Source organism: Falco rusticolus, chromosome Z, assembly GCF_015220075.1.
Source record: "Falco rusticolus isolate bFalRus1 chromosome Z, bFalRus1.pri, whole genome shotgun sequence".
In the NCBI taxonomy this organism is placed as follows: domain Eukaryota; kingdom Metazoa; phylum Chordata; class Aves; order Falconiformes; family Falconidae; genus Falco; species Falco rusticolus.
The window spans coordinates 50,948,830-50,973,535 of record NC_051210.1 but is presented as its reverse complement, the minus strand read 5'-3'; the positions used below and the strand labels follow the sequence as shown (position 1 = coordinate 50,973,535).

The 24,706-nt window shown below is 39.5% G+C and overlaps 1 protein-coding gene across 18 annotated transcripts in view; it reads right to left on the bottom strand.

Annotated features, from left to right (window-relative positions):
- MPDZ (multiple PDZ domain crumbs cell polarity complex component) overlaps positions 1-24,706 on the bottom strand; it is a 99,320-nt gene that overhangs the window by 56,317 nt on the left and 18,297 nt on the right. For all 18 annotated transcript variants that reach the window (XM_037373293.1, XM_037373288.1, XM_037373290.1 and 15 more), the window contains 13 exons: positions 21,761-21,982; positions 20,683-20,822; positions 18,400-18,613; positions 16,364-16,492; positions 15,143-15,346; positions 12,037-12,151; positions 10,750-10,838; positions 8,860-9,055; positions 7,250-7,339; positions 4,604-4,683; positions 3,743-3,889; positions 2,949-3,116; positions 1,770-1,955 (listed from right to left, as the gene is read on the bottom strand). In XM_037373293.1, coding sequence (XP_037229190.1) covers positions 1,770-1,955; positions 2,949-3,116; positions 3,743-3,889; positions 4,604-4,683; positions 7,250-7,339; positions 8,860-9,055; positions 10,750-10,838; positions 12,037-12,151; positions 15,143-15,346; positions 16,364-16,492; positions 18,400-18,613; positions 20,683-20,822; positions 21,761-21,982 — 1,980 coding nt within the window. The remainder of the gene's footprint in view (positions 1-1,769; positions 1,956-2,948; positions 3,117-3,742; positions 3,890-4,603; positions 4,684-7,249; positions 7,340-8,859; positions 9,056-10,749; positions 10,839-12,036; positions 12,152-15,142; positions 15,347-16,363; positions 16,493-18,399; positions 18,614-20,682; positions 20,823-21,760; positions 21,983-24,706) is intronic.

Here is a 24,706-nt window from a genome sequence, read left to right as displayed (position 1 = left end):
TGCTCAAAGCTAGTGTGAGAGGTGCTCAGGAGGGTAGGGCACCCAGAAGACCCTTAACACTTCATGGCAGTTAACGCTGTAAGAAGAATACCGTGGAGCAATAAAACACAACTGGAAATGTAACTAGCATTGCTGGGCATAGTGCTTGAATCTGAACACTGACACCTCCCTCACTATTTTAATCAATATTTACACTGCCACTTTAGGTGACCCTGCATGAGATTTTTTTTTTTTTTTTTTTCCAAAAATCACTTCTTTCATCGTATGTAATAGTCTTCCCTAGGTAAGAAATCATGTAGACTTTCTTACAGGCCTGCCACTGCATAAAACATGAGGAACATGTTAGTAGGAACATAACTGTCCTTAACTTTAGTCACTGTTCATTGAAAATTAATGGAAAATTTGATGGAAACAACAAAATACAAAGATAAATCTCACTGTAAACTTATTGTTCACAGTCTTAGATGAAAGCAGAAACTTCAGTGATGAACTGAAATGTTTTAACCACATGTCAAAGGAGAGAACATAGGACAAATCACGTATGTTATACTAAAATGTAAATTTCAGAAAGCTGACTAGAGCTGTAGGATATAATCAAACTCACATTTGCAAAATATACAAAATAATTTAAGGTACCTCCAGCAACCCTTCAGTATTACCACCCACAATCAAAATCCAGTAACTAACCTCACAGGCAACAATAGTTTGTACCAATGCTTCAGAAGAGCCTGAAGTAAAAATATGCTTTTCTTTGGGCTGATGTGTCTCACTGCAGAGCATCATGAGCAACACACTAGAGAGTAATCACTGTTTCACAAAACAGACATTGGACTATGGCTTTACCCTTCCAATTAATTACTAAACTACACTGCTCTTCACCTTTATCAGTGTGCAAATGCAAAATACTACTGAGGCATAGATTAATTCTAAGCAGTGCACTGCGGGCGTAATTTCCACCTGGAATGACCTCCAGATGCAACTGCATATACTCTTAGGGACAAGATCTAGCAGTGACCTTGGAGGAGACAGGATGCTGCAGCCTCATCAAATAGATGGGCAAGAGCCTAAGCTGTCTGCAGGGACAAATTACTTGAAGTCAGATTAAAAATCATCCACTGTGACAACTGAGAACAGGAAGAAAACTTGTTCTGGGATTCTGACCAACTGCAGAGAGGGCGCTGCGCTGTGTGTCATCAGGACACACCAAGAATCACAGCTTAAGTTACCCAGGAATTTTGAAGTCAAAACACAAAACGAATTGGGGGCATTTAGGCACATCCTGGACAGAGAGCTGCTAAGCAATGGATCTCAGAATTACAGTTCTGGATTTTAGTAAAACCTGCTTTAAGTACCTGAGTCCTTTATTGGATTTTGCCCTAAGCACTTCACTGCAGGTGCAAAATACAAGGCTAAATGCCTGAATATCCTGACTACATCACTCATTGCCCCTGGCATACTAGCAGATGAGCTTTCTGAAGATCCTAGTACTATTACAGATTATCTATTTTTCTGGACTAGTATTATCATTATCGTTGGAACTTGTATAATTAATCACCTTAATTATAACCTTAATAATAACATTAATACAGGAAGAAGAATAAGTAACATAGCTAGTGGGATGCCTACCAGTAGTTTTACTGGTAGCTTTACTGTATTGCTTCGTTTCCATTAACGTTTACCCTTAAAATACATATTTAGACCATATTGTGAGATCCAAACAATAAAATGTATTTTCTCCTCTACTCACAAGATCGGAGTGCAGAAGTTACCTGGTAGTCCAGTATGCTAAATCCAAGTCCCATACTCCCCTTCTCCAGCTCAATGTGCTGTACTTCTGTTTCCCACATTGCCAAAGACGAGCTTTGCACCTCTTCCGTACTCTGACCCTCGTCAGCTGTTTCCAAAGCTGTTCCCTCTGTGTCTGAGGAGCCAATGAATCCAAGTTCTATGTGAGCCTGAGAAAAACAGTGGATGTTCACCAACAGAATGTCCATGTTTCTGAATTTGCAGACACAAAACTCCATTCATGAAGAACAAGATAAAAACCAAGTGATGTGCCTCTTAAGAGAAAGTGCAAGCACTCAGCAGAGTTAACAAGTCTGATAAACCTAGAACAGAATTCACATATCGTTTTAACAATATAGCTATGCTTCAAATAAAAGAAAGTACTCACTGGAGAAAATACTTAGAAAATGGAATCTGTCAAACTAAAAACTCCAGAAAACTTCTTTAGTATATGTATTCAAATATACAGGAAATACCTATTATTAAACAGTATGTCTAAAAATATGCCTCGATCTAAACATAGTAGCACTGACAGGAGTCAGAACATTTAAAAAAAGAAAACACACACACATACATACACACACACACGCACACATGTTCTTCATTTGGTTTCATAGAAAAGCTGAGCAACTATAAACTGAATCTGGTGCCTTGCCCAGAACTCCAAATTAACTGTGTCTCTTTTCATTTAAATGCTATTGCTTTGTATACTGTACTGCAGGCCATTTCTACATGTTTACTACATCAGGCTGCCCAGAGCTTTGCACTCACAAAAGACAGAAGCGTGTCTGCCAGTGAATGCACATGTAGTTCTGCAAAACACAAATCCAGAAAACAAAGTTCAAATCCAGATTAAATATGCTCAGATTCTAAAGAACACACAGCTCGGTTTGCCATAGCCCCACAGTCCACCTGATGAATGGAAATACTTGGGTGGACTAACCTGCATGCCACAATATTTCTGCTAATATTCTGCTACAACCTACCAGGACTGACATCTTCTGGTGGCCAGAAGTACAGCTGATGAACTAACATGCTTTTTTCTATTCATTTAGTTCCAAGTCCTAAAATATGAAAATGTATCTCTGATCTTGTACAAGAACTTTGTATGTTTTTTCTCAAGGAAGCAATCATTTTCTCAGTGTTTTTTTAAAAGAAAATACCTTTTCTGTGAGCTGAACCTCGGACGGACTTAGCCTCTCCAGTACTTCTGGGTGAGTGACAGGGGGAGGTACTGGACGACAGCACACCATTATCACCTTAATAGGCAGCTCTTTCAAGATACTGACCACATCCTTGTGGTTTTCTCCAAGCAAAGAGATCTCATTCACCTCAAAAAATAAAGAATACCTGGTGTTTATAAGTATAATGAACAAAATTTTTTTTAAAAAACACGAACTGAGTAATCACCCAATTCAAAAAGCAAAACAAAACAAAAATAACATGCTCATGTATGCTGTTAACCCTTAATTTCTACTCAATTCAGTGCTCAATTCAGCACCAAGGTAAGTTTTGAACTGAATGAATAGTCTCATAAATTGCACAACAGCACCCTACAAACACCACATACTCTGCCACCTTATGTTTCTTGCGTTCATGTGAACCAAATTCACATGGTAATTCTAAGAAAATTATTTAGAAAAGTAAACACATGTTTAGTCCCTTCACTGTGTAGGAATATTTTAATTAAATCTTAATGCTTATTACTAGGTATTCTTTTTCAGTGACCTTGAACTGTGTTTAAAAAATCAGCTATCAGCTGAGAAACACATGTAAGCATATGCATTCACACAAATATGCCTATGTACATACGAAGAGACTGCTCAAGCACTTCTGGTTATGGCTGGTATGCAGTTACATATGCTACATTCTAAAAGTCATAACCTGTGAGAAGCAACTCACTGCTCAAACATCTTACTGAATGCAGACTTTAGGGTAAAGTAGTATTTTTTCTTACTTCCAGCAGCTCATCTCCACTGAACAGCTTGCCACTTCGTCCAACTGGCCCCTCTGGCAAGACAGATCTGATGAAATGATGTCCCACTGTAGCTTCAAGGCTTATCCCTAACCCACTGCTTTCACTAAACTTGTTAACTACAGCCACCTAAAATAAGATTAAGAAATTGTTAATTTTGACATATTTACAGCCATGACTGTTACTTTATTTAAATTTACATACAATGTAATTTTATGTGACAATGAGGTGACTATTCCAGGAGTGAGAAACCAGAAATACTGTCATGTGTAACAGAGAGAGCCAGGTAAAAAGTGAAATTTTTATCATATACCACATCAGCATAAACAAGTGGGAACTGTATATGACACAAATATATCTAATAACACCTAATTTTGCAGACACTACAGTTCTGGCACAAAAATTTCAAATCAAGTCCTACAGTCAGGTACTGCTTTTCAACTGTACCTACAGTAAATGTCCTATTCTTTACCTGAGATCATTACATGAAACAATTCATTCAGTATGCAGCAAGGGTAGGATGTTTCAAATTCTGGCTAATGAAGGGAGCTTTGAAGTTCACCTTAAATATTTTTTTTTTCCTCTAATACACATTTATCCTCTTGAAGCTAGGCCCCATAACTTAAGACCATGATTATTTTGCTAAAATCAATATAGGTAAATATACCTATATTCAAAATCTATAATCAAAACAAAATAATCTCAACAGTTCAAGGAGCATACATACGATTTTTATAAATAAAGGAACAAACACAATACAAACATATTTCTATCTGTATGTTAGCAAAATAATAGGTGGACACATCAAAGGGCATTTAATAATAGTAATCAAAGTTTACATACCACTATTTCATAATTCGAACCCATAATCGTTTGCCACTTTGCCTTCACAGCTGCTTCTTCTGTAGTGGTTAGCTGGAAACCTAAAAGTTACGTCTGAGATTACTGAGACAAAAAGTAGAACATCCTCTCTGATCCTATAACTAATGAAATATATGGACCACACAAGACTATACAAACATTCTCAAAATGCCAGAATTCTCCTAAATATAACTGAAAACATGGCATGCTTTGTTTCACCACGTGTCCTGGTTTCAGCTGGGATAGAGTTATTTTTTCTTTTCAGTAGCTGGCACAACACTGTTCTGGATGTAGTGTGAGAACTATGTTGATTAACACACCGGTATTTTAGTTGTTGCTAAGCAGTGTTTATACCAAGTCAAGGACCTTCCAGTTTCTTGGGCCCTGCCAGTGAGAGGGCTGGGGGGGCACAAGAAATTGGGAGGGGACACAGCCAGGACAGGTGACCTGAACCAGCAAAAGGGATATTCCCTAACACAGAATGTCATGCTGTATGTATATAAATATATAAAGCTGGGGGGAAGAAGGAGGAAGCAGGGGGGGCATTCAAAGTGATGGCATTTGCCTTCCCATTAGCTGTTACGCGCGGTGGAGCCCAGCTTTCCTGGAGATGACTGAGCACTTGCCTGCCCAAGGGAAGTGGTGAACGAATTGCTTGCTTTGCCTGCATTTGCAGCTTTTGCTTTACCTATTAAACTGTCTTTCTCTCAACCCAGGAGTCTTCTCACTCTTACTCTTCCAATGATCTTCCTCATCCCACAAGGGGGGAGTGAGCAAATGGTTGTGTGGGGCTTAGCTGCTGGCCAGGGTTAAACCATGATACCAGGCTTGTGTTCACCAGAGTTAAAACTGGCAGAATAGTATTAGATTCAAAACTTATAAAAGTAACTGTGTATTTTGAAAGACAGGAAGTTCAGTCACAAATTCTGGTGTGCTTAAACTAGCCTCAGTGTCAACTGAACATAATGCAACTTTACAAGATAATGCACACAAAGCAAATGAAAAATTTACATGCATGCCCTGGGCATCTGTTAAACCAGAGTGCACGCTGGCTGAGCAGGCTGATTCAGGGGGATGGCTGATAACACTTACATATATGATACTACATACTGATCCTATTGAACTGACCCTGCATTTTACAGTGAGTCCAAGTAAAGTTTTCAAACAAAATGTGGAGGTTTGGTATTTTCAAAACTATGAGCACAACTATAAAAGATTTTTTTGAAACTGTAGGCCCTAGAGGGCAGTGAAAGAACACAAATCCTGGCTCTTTTTTTTTTTTTTTGGTTGTTGTTGGGTTTACATACATGCACACATACAATAAGAAATAATTCTAATAGCTGAAGAGTAGCAACAGAATTGGAAGGGAAGGCAGGTAGAAAAGTAATATGCTGTGAAAAATATTATGATGGGATAGGCAGCAAACTGCAGCAACTCTTAAATTGATTGAAAGTTTATCTCCAGGCAGAAAAAACAGAGAAATGCTGTTCTACTCATTTTTTCCTCATTAGCGCTGTTTAGATTCCAGCGCAGGAACCAATAAAAATCAGTATTTAGAATCAACAGCCAGCAAACACAGTAGATTTAATAGGACCCTACATATAGAAGGTCCGTAGTCTGTATACAGTAATTATCAAAATAAACTCTTCAGATCTGAATGCTTATCACAGGTGAAGAACAGAATCTTCACAAGATTAAGTTCCCAACTCCCACTGATATTAGTAACAATCTGAAGTGACTAATAGCCTCAGACTGTTTTAAATCTAGTAATTGCTCAGAAACATTACTAAAAATAAAGCCAGGTGTTGTGTGGCATTCAAATATGACAATACTTTCCCCAAAGCAGAGACCCTACACTGTCTGAAGGAAAGGTGTTAAAAAGAAAATTCTTCAGCTATCCAGAATAATGGAAAGCATGAGTTATGAAAAGATAAATTAGAGAACTCATACAGGTGATGCTTTTCAGTTCCCCTCCAGCTCTGGAAGCAAGAAGATGTTAGAAAACACAAGTGATGGCTCAATGTAGAAAACATATCATCACATACGACTTTGGAAATGCAGCACAGTGCCTTAACAGCTCAAGACAGAAAGGAAAATACTCGTTAGAAAGTAGGAATTTCCACGAAGAGTATGGGAAAAGTCAGAGCACATCAGTGCACCAGAACTGACTGAATTTCAAACATTATCAGAGAACAGAGATTGAAATGAATGCAAACTCAAGAATTTGTGGAAAGGAATTTTATCAGAAGATGCAAAAGTCCCGGAACTGCAGCTGGACAGCTGCAGGCAGTTGGAAAGATAAGGCAGGCTTGTCTCCAGCCTGAGGGAAAAAGTCTAATACACAACTAGACTAAAAAGAGTAGAAATACAAAACCATAAAAAGAGGGCTGAGCATGTAGCAGACTGCTTCGTATGACATCTTCGACACATAATTATCTTCAGACACATACAGTAGTCAATGATTTCGCAGCACTCAAGGGTACATGCTTACATGTATGATTACTTTCACTTTCTAGCTGTACTCCAGCCACACAGCACACAGGAGATGAAAGGCATGCAAAACACCTGATCTTCGTGTAAGCACATCCAAGTGCATTTTCACATAATAAAAAATTACAAGTTAATAACCTGTTTCCTGTTGTTTCATGTCCTCTCCAGTATTTACCACACTGGCACTGCACGGCAGTGATGGGGATCCCTGTTCTGTTTCACTGTTATCTGGAAAAAGATAAAGAAGCCTCTTCAGCTATGTTATGTGTTGCAATATTTATCAAGCTCACAAGCATGTCTCAGAGCACTGACTATCTCTTGCACTGGACTTCAGAAGATCCGTATTTGGCAAACGGAATCTGGCATGAGGGGCCCAGAAGAAACACCACATTTTTAAGACATTTCGTCTTCTGTAAATCCTTTGCTTTCTCCAGTGAATTTTTCAATGAAACAAGACAAAAAAAAGAGTACAACTATTAGTAGCTGCACCTCTGTGATTGAAAGAAAAGTTACTGGCAGACATATAAATATAATATTCTTTAGCACTCTTGTATTACATTTTTTTTTCTTCCTCTTCCTTCCTTTGTGCAATTCAGAAAGCTTGACACAGAAAACCAAAAATTTTCAAAGTCCACAAACTTTGAAACCTGCATACCTGACAAATGTTTCACTTGTAGAAAGCCTCACCTACCACAGAGTTCTGTTAGGCATGTTGCTGGGGGTTAGCTGTCTCAAACACCTCTAGGCTGGAGAAACAGCACCTTCTGAACGTTCCCTCTGTAATTTTTGCTCAAGCTGGGAATGAGAGGATGCCACATAGATAACAGACTACTGGTCTCAAAATTTTGTGCGAAGTGGGGATTATGCCTCAGTCTATGAGTTTTGATGTACTGCTGACATCAACCTACAGCACAAGCAGCTGACAAAAATCCATTTGTGCATCCAGCCTCTGTGCAGATCTTCTGTTCAAACACACTGATTTTCAAGACGTGCACAGTATAAGATTAAGCTTTACTAATCTCAGCAGCAGCAAATTAATACTGGCCACTGGCTTCTGAACTTTGTACACATAAATAGATAATGCCCTATCAGGTTATCCTTCTGAATATGAGGAAGAACAACTCTGCCTTGAGGGTGACAGCGCATGAACAGGCTGTCCAGAGAGGCTGTGGAGTCTCCTTCGCTGGAGACATTCAACACGCCTGGGTGCAACTCTGCGCAAGCTGTTCTAAGTGAACCTGCTTTAGTATAGGGGTTGGACTAGACGGATCTCCAGAGGTCCCTTTTAACTCTGACCATTCTGTATTAAGAATCTCTAGATAAAGGCCACTCCTCTCATACCTCAAGCTCATGATACTGACGTACCAAGAGTGAAAGGAACTGAGACTTGCTTTTGCTTATTATGGAGGGTGTCTCTTTGCCTGTTCTTGAATGCAGCTCTAACCCTTGAGCACGAATAAAACATTCACTGCATTCTTACCATTTGAAGATTTGCAGGATCAAAGTCTTGAAGCAATTCAGCCAGAAGCACAATGCAGTGTAAAGCTTTCAACATTCACTTTGAAAATGTAGCAAATAATACCACTCTGTCTAAAAGATTAATCAAACTATAGCAGACCAAATTCTTCCCTCATGTACTGCCATCAGTAATAGCTACCCAGAATGAATCTCGCCCATTTAATTTCCAGTTTGCAATTGAGAAGCAAAATGTTTCAAGCCAACTTTAAAGCAAACCCAGTTTCAAATACCTTTGTCTGTGCTACTATCCATTGTTTGGAACAGTAAGTCCTTTTCAACAGCAGTACTGAAGTCCTCCTGGGGCTGAATACGATTTTCCTGCTTAACCCCTCTTCTGATCAAAGTGAGCCGAACTGTTTGTCCCGTGTGCCGCAAAACATCAACCGCTTGCTGATTAGTAAAACCCTGAAGATTTGTTCCATCCACCTGCAGCATTAAGCAGCCTTTCAGCCCACAAAACACCACCCAGAAAAAAATAAAAATGTCCAGTGCAAAATAACATGGCAAGCTCTCAGCATCTGTTAGCTTGAGCACAAAGCAAGTGGAGGGACAAGAACACAAACCTGGATGACTTAGTAAGACCGGATACATTAAGCACTTTCACTGGAGTACCCCACAGCTAGGTAACAAGTACTGTGGTACTTGGGGGGGGGAGGGGTGTGTGTGTGTGTTTGTTTGTTGGTTGGTTGGTTGATTGGTTGGTTGGTTGGTATGGCAAAGTGGGGAGAAGTGCTTTGGGTGTCCACCACAGTTGGGCCACGCAGATCTGCTCTGCAAAGTGTAGGTGACACAGCACGTGCTGTGTGGGGCATGTTGTGCAGCCCTCCTGCTCAGCCCCTTCTGCCATCCGTACCTCCAAGGAGAAAATACTGTTGTGAATGAACCAACACAGGCATGGCTGGGAGAGCTGGCAAAGGGAGGATAGAGACATCCACTCATTGTGGTAGGAAGAACTACAGAGAGCAGCCATTCTGAGGCCAAGTAACCTTAGGCACAGTGAAGTCCACTACTGAACACCATGAAGTCCAGTTTCCCAATCAAACGCTGTCCCAGCCATCCCAATGTTACCTCTGGTCCATCATTTTAACATTTTAAAGAACAAGATTTTGGCCCCTTCTGTTTGAACCAACTCCATTATCTCCTTAACTCGAAGAGTTTTTTCCTGAAACTCAAGACTTTGGCATTGCTCAATTTCACCTCATTATCCCTAGTACATGCCACTTTTTATTCTCCTACTTCCTACTACACTATTCTTTCTCTGTCTCACCCCTCAGTGCCTTGAAATTTCTGAAATACTTCTAACAAAACTATATTCCTTGACTCCTGTAGCTTTTTCAGTCTACCTATACAACACACACACACCATTATTTCAGTTCCTCCTGCATGAAAATTTACTCCCCCTGGACCCTTAATCATTTTGTTGCCCTTCTCTTGAACTTTTTCCAAGTCTGGTGCTCTTCTAAATAGAAAGTAATGAGATGAGGTTATTTAATTTTTCCTCCACACTTAACCAAAACGTATCTTTAAAGAGTTTATTATCCTTTTGTCTGAGGTCAGTGAAATCTTTTTCTCCTTCTGCATCTGCAGTAGAAGAAGAAATCAAACTTTGGAATAATCAATTTTAGCCATTTGTAGTCGGCATTTAAATCATTATAAAAACCACAGACTATAGTTTGCTCAGTGTTGCCTTCCACAAATCCAAAAACAGATCAAAATTATTCATGAACTGATTTTCACCACACAACTAACATTTTATGCATGAAAATATTTTATTCTTTCTCTGAGCATCTAAAACTTTAATGACATACTTTTAAAAATCATTCTGAAAACAGCTGCTGAATTTGAATCAAACTTCAAAACGCTAACTTTACTAAGCAGTCTCAAAACTCCTACAGATAAGGTACACACATATAATATAGGTTTTCTTAAGAAACTCAAATTACACACAGACAGCATCATCAGAAAGATAATGTGATCGAATAGTCAGTCAAAAAAAGGAGTCACCATTTCAACACCAATCTGAAACATTTTAAACCAGTACTATATGAGTATTTCTTTACAACATAAAGAAGTAGAGTTTTGCAGACAAGTGATCACCATTTCTTTCTGTGTTTACTTACAACTATGATTTGATCTCCCACATGGATTCTGCCATCATGTTCAACGGCACTGCCTTTTGTAATGCTTTTCACAAAAATACCAGAAGGTTCTGGGATGAAAAAACAGAAAATTGTATTAACCAATTTATTAAGAAACAACTTTATGCAACAATCTCCAACTAATGCCACCAGTCAAAGGAAGAAAAAAAAAGAAATGGGCAGGTAAGACAAGGAAAGAATCATCAAGAAAGTTATTTGCTTTAAGTAAAACATCTATATACTATTTTTCTAAAGGATGAGCCTGATTCATGTCAGCTTGCATTGAACCAGATTTCATTCAAAATCTTACAATGCCAAATTCCCAATTGTTGCTGCAGAAGAAGAAATAATCTAATTTATTATAATCTAAATGTTGAAACCAACATTGACAAAAACCGTATCTCTGACTCTTGGTCAGATTTAAAACAGGACAGAAAATTAAGTCTGAGTACACCAATCTGGCAAATTCTGTATTTATCTAAGAAAATGCAAGCTTAGATAACCAAGTGCAGAAAACTGTAAGCAATCAGGACTACAACTTGCATTTAAACCAGCTTTTAACTGCAGCTGTAAGTATTTCATCCAACATAAAAAAAGAAGACACAAAAGAAAGTAAAAAAAAAGAACCCAGAAGGGAACCATTTTAGACAGTTACCAATTATGAATCAGAAGGAAAAGTCATATATATATATATATATATATAAATGACCTACAGGATGGGAATTTCACTAAAAGAAAGCCATTTCAGGAAAAACACACTGGAATTTGAAACAACTTTAACAGCTCAGTTCCCACATGCACATTTTGCATAGTATACATAACATCAAGAAAACAGTAGCATGAACTGGCATGAAATCAAGTCTGAGAGTCACAGGCCTGTTAACACTGGTATCAGAAATCTTAACAGAATCCACTTTCCCATAATAAATGTTCCAATTCTGTTAAATGGATACATTTGATGGGAAGATAATCCACTATAAAATTGGTTTTAACAGCTGTCGAGATACACCAGTGCCTCTGCAGACCTGAAACAATATGACAAATGTTACTGGGAAGGAAGGATTTTGTAATAAAACTGATTACTTCTAACCTGAACGTCCTTCTCACAAAAGAAAAAAAATTATTTTTTCTTTACAAACCTTAAAAAGATTTTAGATGCTCAAGGATTACTTTAGAGATACTATACTAAAAAATAAAATTAAGTCTTTGATGCACATGCATGATAGTACGCCACAGATTGTACAGTAAACTGCAGGAACTGATCATTACCTGACGTTTTGTCTCCAATGTAACCAGCAATAGTTATTCCTAATCCCTGATTGTTTTTAGTAAGCTCAACATTAAATTTCTCTCCATCTTCACAGCTATCAACAGAAGCATCTGCCTAATAAGAAAAGCATAATTAGAAAGGAAGCTTTTTTCCCTTTAAAGATCAACCACATTATGTGATGTCATTAACATGTAAAATTATAGACACAAATGTAAGAACAAAAGTAGGAACAAAAGTACCAGCTTTGCTTCTGCTCTTACTTGGTGCTCAGCAGAGAAACTAAACATAGGTTAACATTCCTCAATATAAAGCAATTCAGGTCATGAGCAATGCAGGTCATGCCCTCCCCACACTGCTACCCCTGGGATATCACCCTCTAACCTACAAAGACATTATATGATGACTAAAATGACTGGTGAGACTTGTATAAATTGAACAATGAACCTCTTGTACAGTAAGTTACACAAACCATGTTTGAACAATATGTAGCTTGCTGCCCTTCTGGGACCTCCTCAGAACCAGCTTTAGACTGCTGTGTTATTAAAAAGAAAAAAAGATCAACATTATATTTTGTGTCATATTTGTTTAAATTCCTGTTCAATAACTACAGCTATTTTTCCTATGAATGCCAATTTTAAAGCATAATAAAAGCCATTACTAGCGAGGCAATTACATTTCTTGTTTTTGAAAGACATAAAAATTCTGGAGTGGAATGTAGCAATTACATTTCCAGCTAGTCAAATAATGACAATCTCTGCTAATAACTACTACAACCCTCTGAATTTCAGTAACAAAGAATTTTTGGGGTAACAAATTCATTTATTTATTGTTAATGAAAGTACAATACCTATTAAAATCCCACTTCAACAGTATTGCTTTCATGTCAAAAGAAAAAATCAACTTATGAAACTTGATTTCAACTTTAAAAAAGTTATTTTAAATTTTTTTCATCTTTCAGCTATCTAAACCAGAAAATTACTAGCCAATTCCATAGCCAATATGTATCAGGATAAGGCTTCAATTTCACTGTATTTATATGGACATCAGTTTTTATGCACATATTTAAAATGGGAATTCATAAATATGGTACAAATCTATCAAGATCCCACTATACTCCTATTTTTTATTCTGTCTCTTCTGCATGACAAATAGCAGCCAATATTTTTTAAAGTGCCAATACAGCAATCAGGCAGATACTAACTACATCCAGTTTGACTAGAAGAATATGCATGTGCCAAAATAAAAAAAAAAAAGACTTCAGAAGAGCTATGATGCTACTTGACAAAAGAGAATCCGAACAGTTCTTTATCTGAAGAACTCCACCCAAAACCATATTCAAACACAGGGGAAATAAATTTCTACTGTTTTAACCACCTCCCTAATTGATAATACAGGATTAGTTTGGCCACAGGTAATGCGACTAAAAACCTCATCCGATTTCTACAACCCCATAAATTTTTACAGGATAGACATCTACAGGGGACATGATGAGAAGTGCCCATTTCGGAAAGCCATTCTCCTCTCACCAATAGCTTTAAAAGCATCATGAAGTCTTCACGCACCCTGTATTCACCAGGAAGAAATTAACAAACCAAGCTGTCTCCATCATCACCTTCACTCCAGACTCAAATTAATGAGGTTTGCAGCATCATTAACTGGGTGCTCCCTCCAAGAACAAGATTTGTGCAGGCAGAAACAGTTTAAAAATAGCCTGCCTCCTGCCAGGAGACATGTACCAGGAACAAGGGATTAAAAAGGGCAGAAATGGAGAGGAAGGTGGCAAAAAAGTCAGATGTTGCCACTTGGTGGCTTTGAGCTATTTCTTCCATACTAGAAATCTTACACATCCTGCAGCTGCAGATACAGTCTTCAACATTGCATCATATAACCTCAGGAAGGCAAATACTGAAGAAATATACACAGATGAAATTACCAAATTCAGCTCCTCTTTGAAGACTGCTCCTTTTCACAGAAACAATAATTTGGGCTAAATATTGATCCCTTTATCTAAAATACAGCTGGGTTTTCATGCCTCCGAGTGCTGTAGAGACAAAAGTACCGGTCTGTCTCTCCTCTTAGATGCTCAGAAGACTCCACATTAAGATTAATTTTCTTTGCCTTACAGCCGCAAAGGAAGGGATGAATATATGGGGTTTTTTTTCCACAGATACAACTACAATGGACAGAGGCAAAATTATGGTATTCACATAAAAATTGCTGGGGCTTTTTTCTTCCAAAGTGACCTATCCAAAACATAAATTGCAACTGGGACGAAAATGTCTAGAAAAAAACAACAGGAAAGAGTAAACCAAAAATTATATCTAGTTGTAGGCTCAAAACCAAGCTCCTTCTCTCACTCACTTCCTCCACTTATACACATTTAAATGTATCTGGTCATAAGCGTATGTTACACTACTGGTCCTGGCTCCCATGAAACCAGGCTTTGCTGCAAACATGAAAGTGACCTATTCTGTAGAGGTTTTGAGCTGACAGGATATGATAATATTTACAGCATTTTTTAAGTGGCTGACAGCTGCAAAAAAGTTAACAGTACAGAGAGTACAACCATCAGCAGGGGAATAAGGGTAGCAGCTGGCTGACTTTTTTTGGAAGATGTCTAGCAAATGAGCAATGCCAGGTGATGTAGGAAAGAAACAGCATCTGTGTGCTGGTTGGCACAGGGAGGAACTGTCTGATGGATAGCTGTGATTATATGGAAATAAGAAATGTTCCTGGAGAAGAAAAGGACAGGTGGACAGAGAAACGCTACAGAGCCAGCTTGCTCTGTCTGAAGAAAAGATTGCACGGCTTCAGCTATTTTCAATGTATTACTGCACAATCACAAGCAACCCAGAACCAAATGATATTTGGATCACACTTATGGAAGTCCTACACCTTGATCCCAAAATGCTTCAAGCATGTAGTTCCTTGCGTTGGGGACTCCTGACATTTACATTCTCCCAGACTGTCAGCTGAGAACAACACTACTGGGAAAGAAAACCCTGTCTTTTTGAGAACTTAAGTGTGGAAGACATTCAATAAGCAGTTAAAAGAAAATCTGAAATAAAAGTTTGCCATGAGTTAAGTGTATGCACTGTTGCTTACCTGCTTCCCTGGCATGGAGATGGGTACTGGCGTCCCTGGAGGGACTGCTGGTAGAGGTGGCTCCTCAATAGGACCTCTTGCAATTACCAGTTTCACTCGATTTCCACACTGTCTCAGAACTTGTGCCACCTGCTCACTGCTCATTCCAGCAAGGTCTGTATCACCGATTTTCAAGATGTGGTCACCACTACACAATCTCCCATGCTGGAGGAAGAATAATAAGGAAAAAAGAAATCTATTAACATCCTGCCATTCCTCCCACATATATACAATTAGGAAAACACCACATAGCTTTAGTCACTTCTGAGACATATGAACCAGGTGTATTTTTTTGGGTGCCAAGTCAGTATCTTGATAATATGGAGAATGGCACACTAATTTTACTAGGAATTTCCACAGAAATATCCAGGGCATCCTTTATGAATCAGTCAGTCACCCAAACACAGAAAAAAAATGCATATAGTTATGGTTACTACCTACTGCTATTTCACAAGTGCATGTAAATTACAGAACTTCAGGTTTCATTTCCAAACACACTTCCAAAAGACGCCATAATCTTCAGTTTTGCACTTGTATTTAAAAACTGGTCCTCAGGATTAAATATGACTTCAAAATAAAACACATTTCTCCCTTACTGCAGCTCTGTTATCTGGCGACCACCACTTCTGTGCTTAGGAGACTGACCAGTCTCTGTGCCTGTTCAATCCCCAACCATCATTAACACTGCCCCAGATACTTGTCCAATGTACAAGCTTGAAATGAGCCATGATTATAAAATTAAATTCGCATGAGCCCTTCCGGAAGGAGCAGAGCCTGTGTCCTGAAGCAGAGGCATGAAGCCACATGCCTGCTCCAAGCTTCAGTAAGCCCAGCAGAGAGAAGCAGATGCTCTTCTTAGCTGTCCAGACACAGCAGATAAGTGTTTGGTGTGTTCCCTCATCCGTGGATTATAACCAGTATATTCATGAAAGAATTAGGAGTCTAAATGCATCCACAGCAAACATGTATAATGTAATAGGTTTGAAAATGTGATTTAGAGCCTAATCCAGCTTTTACATTCAAATGCACAGGTCCCCTGCACTAAACACACCTTTACTGAGGATAAATTTCACCACTTGCTCTCTCTTTTTTACACTCGTGAGGAGAAAATATTTAGTATGATTATAAAACAGTAACTTCACACCTTACTGAAAGGTAAACAGAAGAGTAGGTTGAATTTACCTGATCAGCCACCCCTCCTGGGAGGATGGTTTTAACAATCACTCCAGTTGACTTCCCTCCCACTATCCCAAATCCCAGACCTGAGCCATCGTTCACCAACTCAATGGTCTCCACGTGCTGCCAGTGAACCTAAAAGGAATAAATATGAGCTTGCAAACGATTGAAATAAGGACATACTTGCAAAATAGATTCTCTTTTATTTCTTGGGTATGTGTTTGAATAAGGGAAGGTGGGTAGAAGGTGGAAATATGGGACCTTTCTAACAATTACTACTAAGGGTAAGATTACATAATATTTAAGCACTAAAACGCTCGTTCCATGACAGTTTGGATTTCTCAGGTACAAAACAGAGCTGGGTAGTGGGTCACAACTTTCAAGCACTTGCTGAATTAATTTAAGCAGCAACCTAGGACTGTCCATCTCCATGTCCCTTTGCAGTCAGTGAGAAAAATACTACTGCTAGGAAATCTCACAGGTCTGGAAATTGAAATCTTCAGGTAAGTGCATGTTCACATCAGCCACTATAACAAAGCACAGGAGAAAGCATAAACCCAGTTCAGAGATTAAGGCCAAAAGCAGCACCAGGTATTGTGAGGTAGCCATTAGCAGAATTGTCCCCTGTGTAACAAACAAAGATATCTGGGTTGTCTGATGTAAACAGCGCTGGAATGAAGTAGCTGTGATGGCAGGCTTCATGTTCTGACAGGAGTAAAACTGCTCTGAAAAAGACAAATGCTAGCTTGTTTGTGTGGGGTGGTACTGAAGGGATGACTGGAAGCTTCTGGTATTGTTTCTCCTGAAGAACAAACCACATCATAAACTCATCCGAAATTTAAAGTCACAGCTGGTGCTCCATCAGGTAGGATCCTGAAAACAAGACCTGATTTTGGAATAATTAAGGTACTGCAAATTCAAAGCCTTATAGTACCTGTTTGGGAATCTGCAGTCTTAACATAAACTAACAATGATCAAGCAAAGCCTGAAGGAAAAAGGACAGCTCCAGATAAGCTGCTTTCCCCCAGCAGCTGAAGGCAAAGGGAACACAAGGACTGGGAAAGGCATGGATAAAAACAGGAAGGAGCCATGGCAGGTTTGAAAGGAACATTCTTACAAGCAAGGGAAGCTGTTCAGAGAATACGGAAGCAATCACATAAAGAAAGAAGTGTGTCACAAGAATACTGGAAGAGAGTGAGCCTCTCCTATGTGCTGACAGGGAAAGTTAGGTCAATCAGCTTTACTCCTGCACACAGAAAAAAAAAATAATTCTGAAATTTCTTCACCAAAGGTTTTACACTAATTATTAAAATAAACACTAGAATAGCTGCTTTTTCCAGACTGATTGCTCTATATACTCCCTATTATTGACTCTCTTAAAGAAGAGCCACAGGCAACTAAATAGCAAAACCCACAGAAACCAAAGAGAGGCCACTTCATCCCAGGGTAAGCCCTTACATGAGTAAGACACCAGGAAGGGAAAGTGCAGTTAGTATTACCATGTTTCTGAGCTATGTTCTCTACACATGGATTGCAAAAGCTTTCAAAAGAAATGAAAGGTAGCACAGCTGTTTTCTGGGTGTCCTGAAGTATGTCCTTACACAAGGCATTTGGCAATTCCCCCACTGAGCCCCACTGCTGACAGATGACAGAGAAACAAACAGAGAAGCACCCATCCAGCTGGTGGTGCAGACCATACAGCAACATCTATAACACTTTTGTTTGCCCAAGCAGAAGGCAAAGAGAAAAAAGATCCTGTTTACTGCAACCTCAACATAAAGCTTCATGAGTTTGCATGGGTGTATACACAGAATTTGGCAGACAGGAAGAAGGAATATGTCCAAGATCAAGATCCCCCCAGGCAAATCTGAGTATTTTCCACTCTTATGGGGAAAAGCTATGACAAAGACAAAAAGAAGAAAAACCTCAAGAAATGTGAAGGAAATGTACATACAAGTTACAATTAAAAGTCTCAAAATACTGGATGCACTAAGCATTTACATGCCCAGAACTAAACACATAGATGTTTGGGGTTTACTCACCGGGTTGGAATGGGCTGAAACTGTGCTAGCAGCAGATGGAGACCGGGAAACTACAGGACTGATGAGCTGAGGGAAAGTGCCCCTGGCCACAACTAGCTGGACATTATCTTTTGCTTTCTGTAGGATGCTGATAGCCTGTTGATGTGTAATTGTCTGATCAAGGGCTTGTCCGTTAATAGCAAGGATTTGATCTGCTTCCTTCAGCTTTCCATCTCTGTCACGCATGTGTAAACAGGGAAGGTGGATGACAAAATAAAGAAAAAAGAAAAACCAAAGAAGTGTTGCCACAGAAATTACAGTATTTTGACAATTTTCCAGTTTTTTTAATAACCTGGTCTCTATTCCCCCCACTTTTTAATCTCTCCCTGCAGTTTTGCTGAAAGGAGCTGATGCGGCATCCTGGTGATCGTTTCCTTTGAAGCTAATCCCGCTGCCACTCTCCCCGGCTACTACCCCCCAGCCAGCTTTCTTCTCCCTGTACCCCCATGCAAGACTAAGCATATTAGATCTCAGTCACTCCCAGCCATAGCCTGGGAACTTATGTTTATCCTTGACTTTGAGCCTCCTGCTTAACAGACCAAGTGCTCCACTTTGTTCAGTGTGCTCCTTCTGAATATTCATCAAACCATGGAGTGGAACACACTTTCATCAAGATGTTACGGAAACAAATTTTGTTTTGCAAAAAACCAAGGGGGGCCAGGGGGCGGGGGGGCGGGGGTGGTGAGTGGGGCTGGGGAAGAAAAAAGAAGGAAAGGCAGAGACAGAAACAGAAAGAAAATGATAAAACGGACCCCTGTTAAATGAGGGGGGGAAAGCCCTGAACAAATTAAAAAGTAACTCTTCACTTTCTGACAAAGGAAGCATTACTGTTAAATTACACACCAAGCCCTTCCTCAGACCTACTTCAAAGGAAATGTACAAAGCATACACAGATGAGTTACCCTCTGCCTCCTCTACCACTTCTATTGCTTCTACAATAAACCAGCAAAAACTCTGGAGTCTTGTCTTCAACATCCCAAAGTGGCAATGCTTTGAAATCAAAGGGCAGTAACAAAACGAAGGATGCCTATTACACCAGCTTTTGTAAGCACCTACAATGTAGAAGCCAAGGTACCCAACAGTATTCAGGAAAAATGCTATTTAGCTTCAACCCATAATTTCTGTGCTTTTGAATTTGAACTGTTTTTCAGAGTGCTCTCAAAGACTCATTACTGCCAGGGCTTTTCTGATTTATGAGCCCTGTAATAGTTGTTTAATTTTTCTCTTCTTGCCAGGGAATCAGGCCCTGCCTGATTCAGTAAAGATATGTCTCAACTCCATGGAATAAGAAAAGTAAAAGTGAACACATCTTGAAGGGGAAGAAAAAAGAAGTGGAAAAGTGAAATCTAGGCGGGTTAAAAAATATTGTCATGAATAGAGCATGCCACTTTTCATAACTGAATTAACTCTGTAGGCCACGCTCTGCCCTCTGTTAAAGGACAGTGTTCAGACCACAAATAATCAGAAATTTTCTCCCTACAGCACAGTGAGAAAGAGCAGCGAGATGACTCAGACATCCCACACAACATACAGAGTGCACCACAAACCAGCTCTGGCAGGGATGCTGATCAGCAAATCCACACAGAGTGATACACTCCACCATTCTGCAGTGAACCAGTGCTGCTGCCATTCACTACTGCATTAATTTGCTCCCTTGGGCTGTTCTTACAGCAGAAACCCATTTCTCTCAACACTATTTCTGGAATCAGAATTAAAGTCTAAAGCATACTTAGAGCAAGCTGTTGTCACTGCTGAGTTTCTGGTAATATCAACTAAGTATCTCTTTAAGAGTTCAACAACTCTTAAAGACTTGCTTGACTTAAAAGCTAGGTTTCACACTTGCTCAATGGAACCCTACCTAACAAACAACGCTGCTAGCTACAACTGGGGTTTTTGCACCAAACTGTTTTTCACTGCATTCAAGGATGGCAAAATCTGTATTTCAGCTTCAAAACCCATGGCAGAGAAGAGTAACTTTCCCGTTTTCCCTGTTGGAAAGGTGATACTATAAACAAACCACAGAGGAACTACATCTGTAGTTTCTAGAAATTCGGAACAGATCGTACACTGCCCTGTTCCAACGTTACATAAACTGTAGTGATCAGTAATTTTAAATCTACTACGATGTATGGCTTAGAATGCCAGAGAAATGTGCCCTTGTACCACAAAAACAGCAATAACACAACTAAATTGCAGTGCCATATTAGCACTTGATACAGTAAAATATTCCAGTAGCAATCTTACCTATGTGCCACACTTCCTTCCTGGATTTCTTGCACAAATATTCCTAGTTCACCCCTGTTTTCGCTCTTGAGTCCCACGACACTGAAGCCCAGACCACCACTTATAGGTTTAACAAGCTCAATAGTCTCAACAAGCCGACCCTGTTCAGTAGAAGGAAAAAAAGGGTACAAATGTTTAAAATGTTGAAAAGCAGTATTAACGAATGTGGTGAACAACTTGGGAATAATTTCCTAATTTGACAGCTACAGCTGGACAAGGCTATAACAACTGGAACAGTTGTTCAGTTCAAACTTCTTGCTATCACACAGGAAAGTGACAATTACGAAAGGTCTGAGAAATAAAGATTATTACAGCCCAGGAGAGGAAATCAGGAAGCAACAACTAAATATACAGAGTTTAGACTTAGCAGAGACTGAACTACGATATGTGTCTATAAAATTTTAGAGGGCACAGACAAACTCTCAAGCAGAACTAGAAAAAGAGGATGGATTTCAGCAAGACAGAAAACAGGACTGTGCAAAAGGCTTTTCAGAACAGCAGAACACTTCTTCTACCTGGCTCTATTACAGGTTAATTAGAAAAATGCTAGAATATATGCCTGGCCATTCTCAGCTCCAGCCACTGAAGGGACTTGTACACCATTTTTGCCTACCACGGGAAAGCAGCTAAGACTACAGAACAATGAGTAGCCAGGCCAAAAAGGAATTTTCCATCTTATTTCCAAGCAAGTCACAGAACTAGCTTTCATTAGTTATGCATACAAGAGCATGCTCTGACAAAGCATCTCCCTCATGCACAGATATAGCAGCACGGAAAGATAATGGCATGCTGATCTGCAAGAGGCACACTGCCCAGCTACGGACAGTAGTAACTCAGCAGTGATAATGTCAAGGCTACTTTTCCAACTGTTTTCTCACTTACCGACTGTTGCTCAAATTAAAAGGTTATTTTTAGTTTATATAGCAAGTGAGCTCCGGTTTGCTTAATAACCCAATTGCTTTTAAATAAAAATACAAGCATTTCAATCTTCCAGATCATTAGGGACCCACATTTCATGGTTACGAGGCAACATGCTTACCTGGGACATATTTCTGATCAGCTGCTCAAAGTCATCACTTGAGGACTTCCCATTAATCTGAGGTGTAACAGATCTCATTGATGCTTCTAGCACTTTAGCTGAGCTGCCATTCTGCTGAGCCAACAAATACGACTCATTATGGGGCAAGGACCCCAAATTCACACCATGATGGAGAAGCTGGGGGAATTCACCAGTGGAATGTATGGAAGGTGTAATATTTACCTGTAAAAGATTGATGTCAACATAGATTTATAGACAGAGCAGAAACCTCCTGTGGTGGTGTGCCCTGCCCCATGCCACCCACACCACCCCTCCTGACACAACAATGAACACTGTATTCAGCTTAAAATGGAGTCAGGAAATTGGCTTGAGCAGCATGTCTCTCTTGCAAAACAGATAACGAACAAAGTCTAACAAGCAAAGCAACTGAGTGATATCCAGGGTGAAGTGGGGTCCTCACAGCCTGGTGCTGCTTCAGTGAAGGCCAGGAAGACCCTCGCACATCTGTGACAGTGAATCTCTACCTGTACTGAACCCTCCCGCTCCATGCTGAACCATCGCACCCAGACGACCTTCCCAAACTGACACCTTGTTAAGGGCCAATCAGCGCACAGTAACTGACTTAGTCCCACCTTGCCCCGAGTATAAGATCTGGCATTTTAGTATCTTTTTTTTTTTTTCCCAACAATGAGAACTCTTAACTACAGGACAGGTCAAGGGGCCTGGATCTCTCTCTCCCCAGGAAGGGACGTCTCTTTGGTAAGACTTGCGGCTCCAACTACATTGGATGTTACCCGGGACAATATCACTAACAAAAGCCCTTGAGTTTTGCAGTAAGTGTATTTATCAATGTCAATTCCAATCTTGTTATATCTGTCACCCTAATAAATCATCTCTAAATAATTTCTATTTTTTCAACTTTGCAAAACTGTTTCAGTGAAAGTCCTTAAACTGGGCTCTGACAAGTAAAGGTTAACTCTAGTAAGAGGCTGTACACATAATCCTTTAGACTCAAAACCGCTGACCAAATCTGAGACTAGGATTGCATCTAGCCACAACTAGACTCCTCTCTGAGAAGGAGTTCAGAAAGCAGGGGGATCCTTTCCAAATCTCATGACCCAACGGGAGGGCTGTCCTCCCACTCCCCCAGCCACTCGTCAGACTCTAACATGGCATCTCTTCCCTATCCAAGAGCACCAAAACAGGTCAATTGCTTGTTAAAAATATCTGAAATCCCCATTTGCAATTTTAAAAACATAATTTTTAGAAGGGAAATTATCTTTTAATACTTACAACTCATGTAAAGTCGTGAATTATCAAACATTAAAGAAACTGATGAGAATAACCTAAATTATTTTCCATAATCTGTCTAGAATTCTTTTTGTTCATATCAGCATAGCAGCCTGAAGTACTCCAACAGAATGGTAGACGTAAACAAAATACGACTAAGCTTTCCCTACTGTACTAGTAGTTTTAAAGCAAAGTGTATTTTGATGGAAAAAAGAAAGAAGTCTCACCAGCTACACAGGGAGCAAATCTCACCTGTCAGGGTTTCTGCATTACTATGCACTACAGCTGCCAATGCGACTCTCTACATGAGCTAGAATTAAACACAAAATTACTGAACAAGTCTACAATCACCAGGCTGATCCAAAAACCAGTGTCCTACCCTTACACTGACAACCTTGACAATATACTTCTCTTAGAGCAGAAAACAAAGTAAGAGACTTCTTCACTTCGCCCAGCCATACTAAAAAAATTATTTTCAAGCAGATGTCTGCCAACCATTCTAACGAATGGCTGGTGGTGGTACAAAGCTCAGGTGAATTCAGCAGAAGCCCTCATATGGCTGTTGTCCCACTTGCCTGTTGACTGTCAACAGGCACTGGTTTACCCTACGTTGACCTGTTTTATACTTGCCTGGCACACTAACCACAATTTAGGACCACAATATCGCAGCCTCAAATACTTCTTATAGTTTTACAGCACAAATTTTCTAGCATTCCCCACCACAATACAAAAGACTGGGATTCCCCTTCACTGAAGCCTTATTTTTAAACTGCAAGTATCAACAAAAATTTCAAAACTGTCAATGTATTCTAAAATGTCTACTGCACCAGTCTCAACTGTTTAAGCACACTACTTCCACTAGGTTTATCACATGATTCTCCCAACCATCCAGTCATTACAATATCAGTACCGTTCTCCATCACACAATTCCTTCTCATCCACGTGCTTTAGGAAAATACAAGAGAATGAATGTCATTTCTTGAACACCTATGGCTGGGAAGACCCTTAAGTTACACAAAAAATACCACAAGACAGCACTGGAAAGAAAAGTCCTCAACAGCACCTAGCCTGGTCTGCCATAAAAAACTGGAAAGAGGAAAACCAGGATGTTTGGAACTCGGTGATTTCTATCTTACAGTGTTTACACTCTGTTGTCCATATGTATGAGGTATCACTTGTGTTATGTTTCAGACGAATCATAATGCCTAATATGTGCACACATACACTTTCTTTATCACATACAGTCATTTCAGCAAGCCTGTAAGGCACACATAGATAAGCCTAGTTTCACAGTTCATTACATGTAGCAACACCCAGAGACATAATCAAATTCTGCCCTTTCCATGAACACAAGATTTCCCCTTACATTATATGCATGGATTTGAAACTAGTAAGTCTATGTCATACTGTGTTTCGTATGTGCTTGACTCCATATAATAGGTTAATTCACTTCCACCTTCCCAATGTCATCCATTTCAATGTATAAAAGTATATCATTGAACTTGGTCAATTAAAGTGCTTCACTTCTTGTTCTCCTACCTTCAAATCTTCTTACGCATCCTGCTGTCACATTCCTTTCCACAAAAAATTGTCATGGGTCAAACTGTAATTTGCAAGAATAACTAATACTACTGTACCTAGCCAGTCTTGCATTGT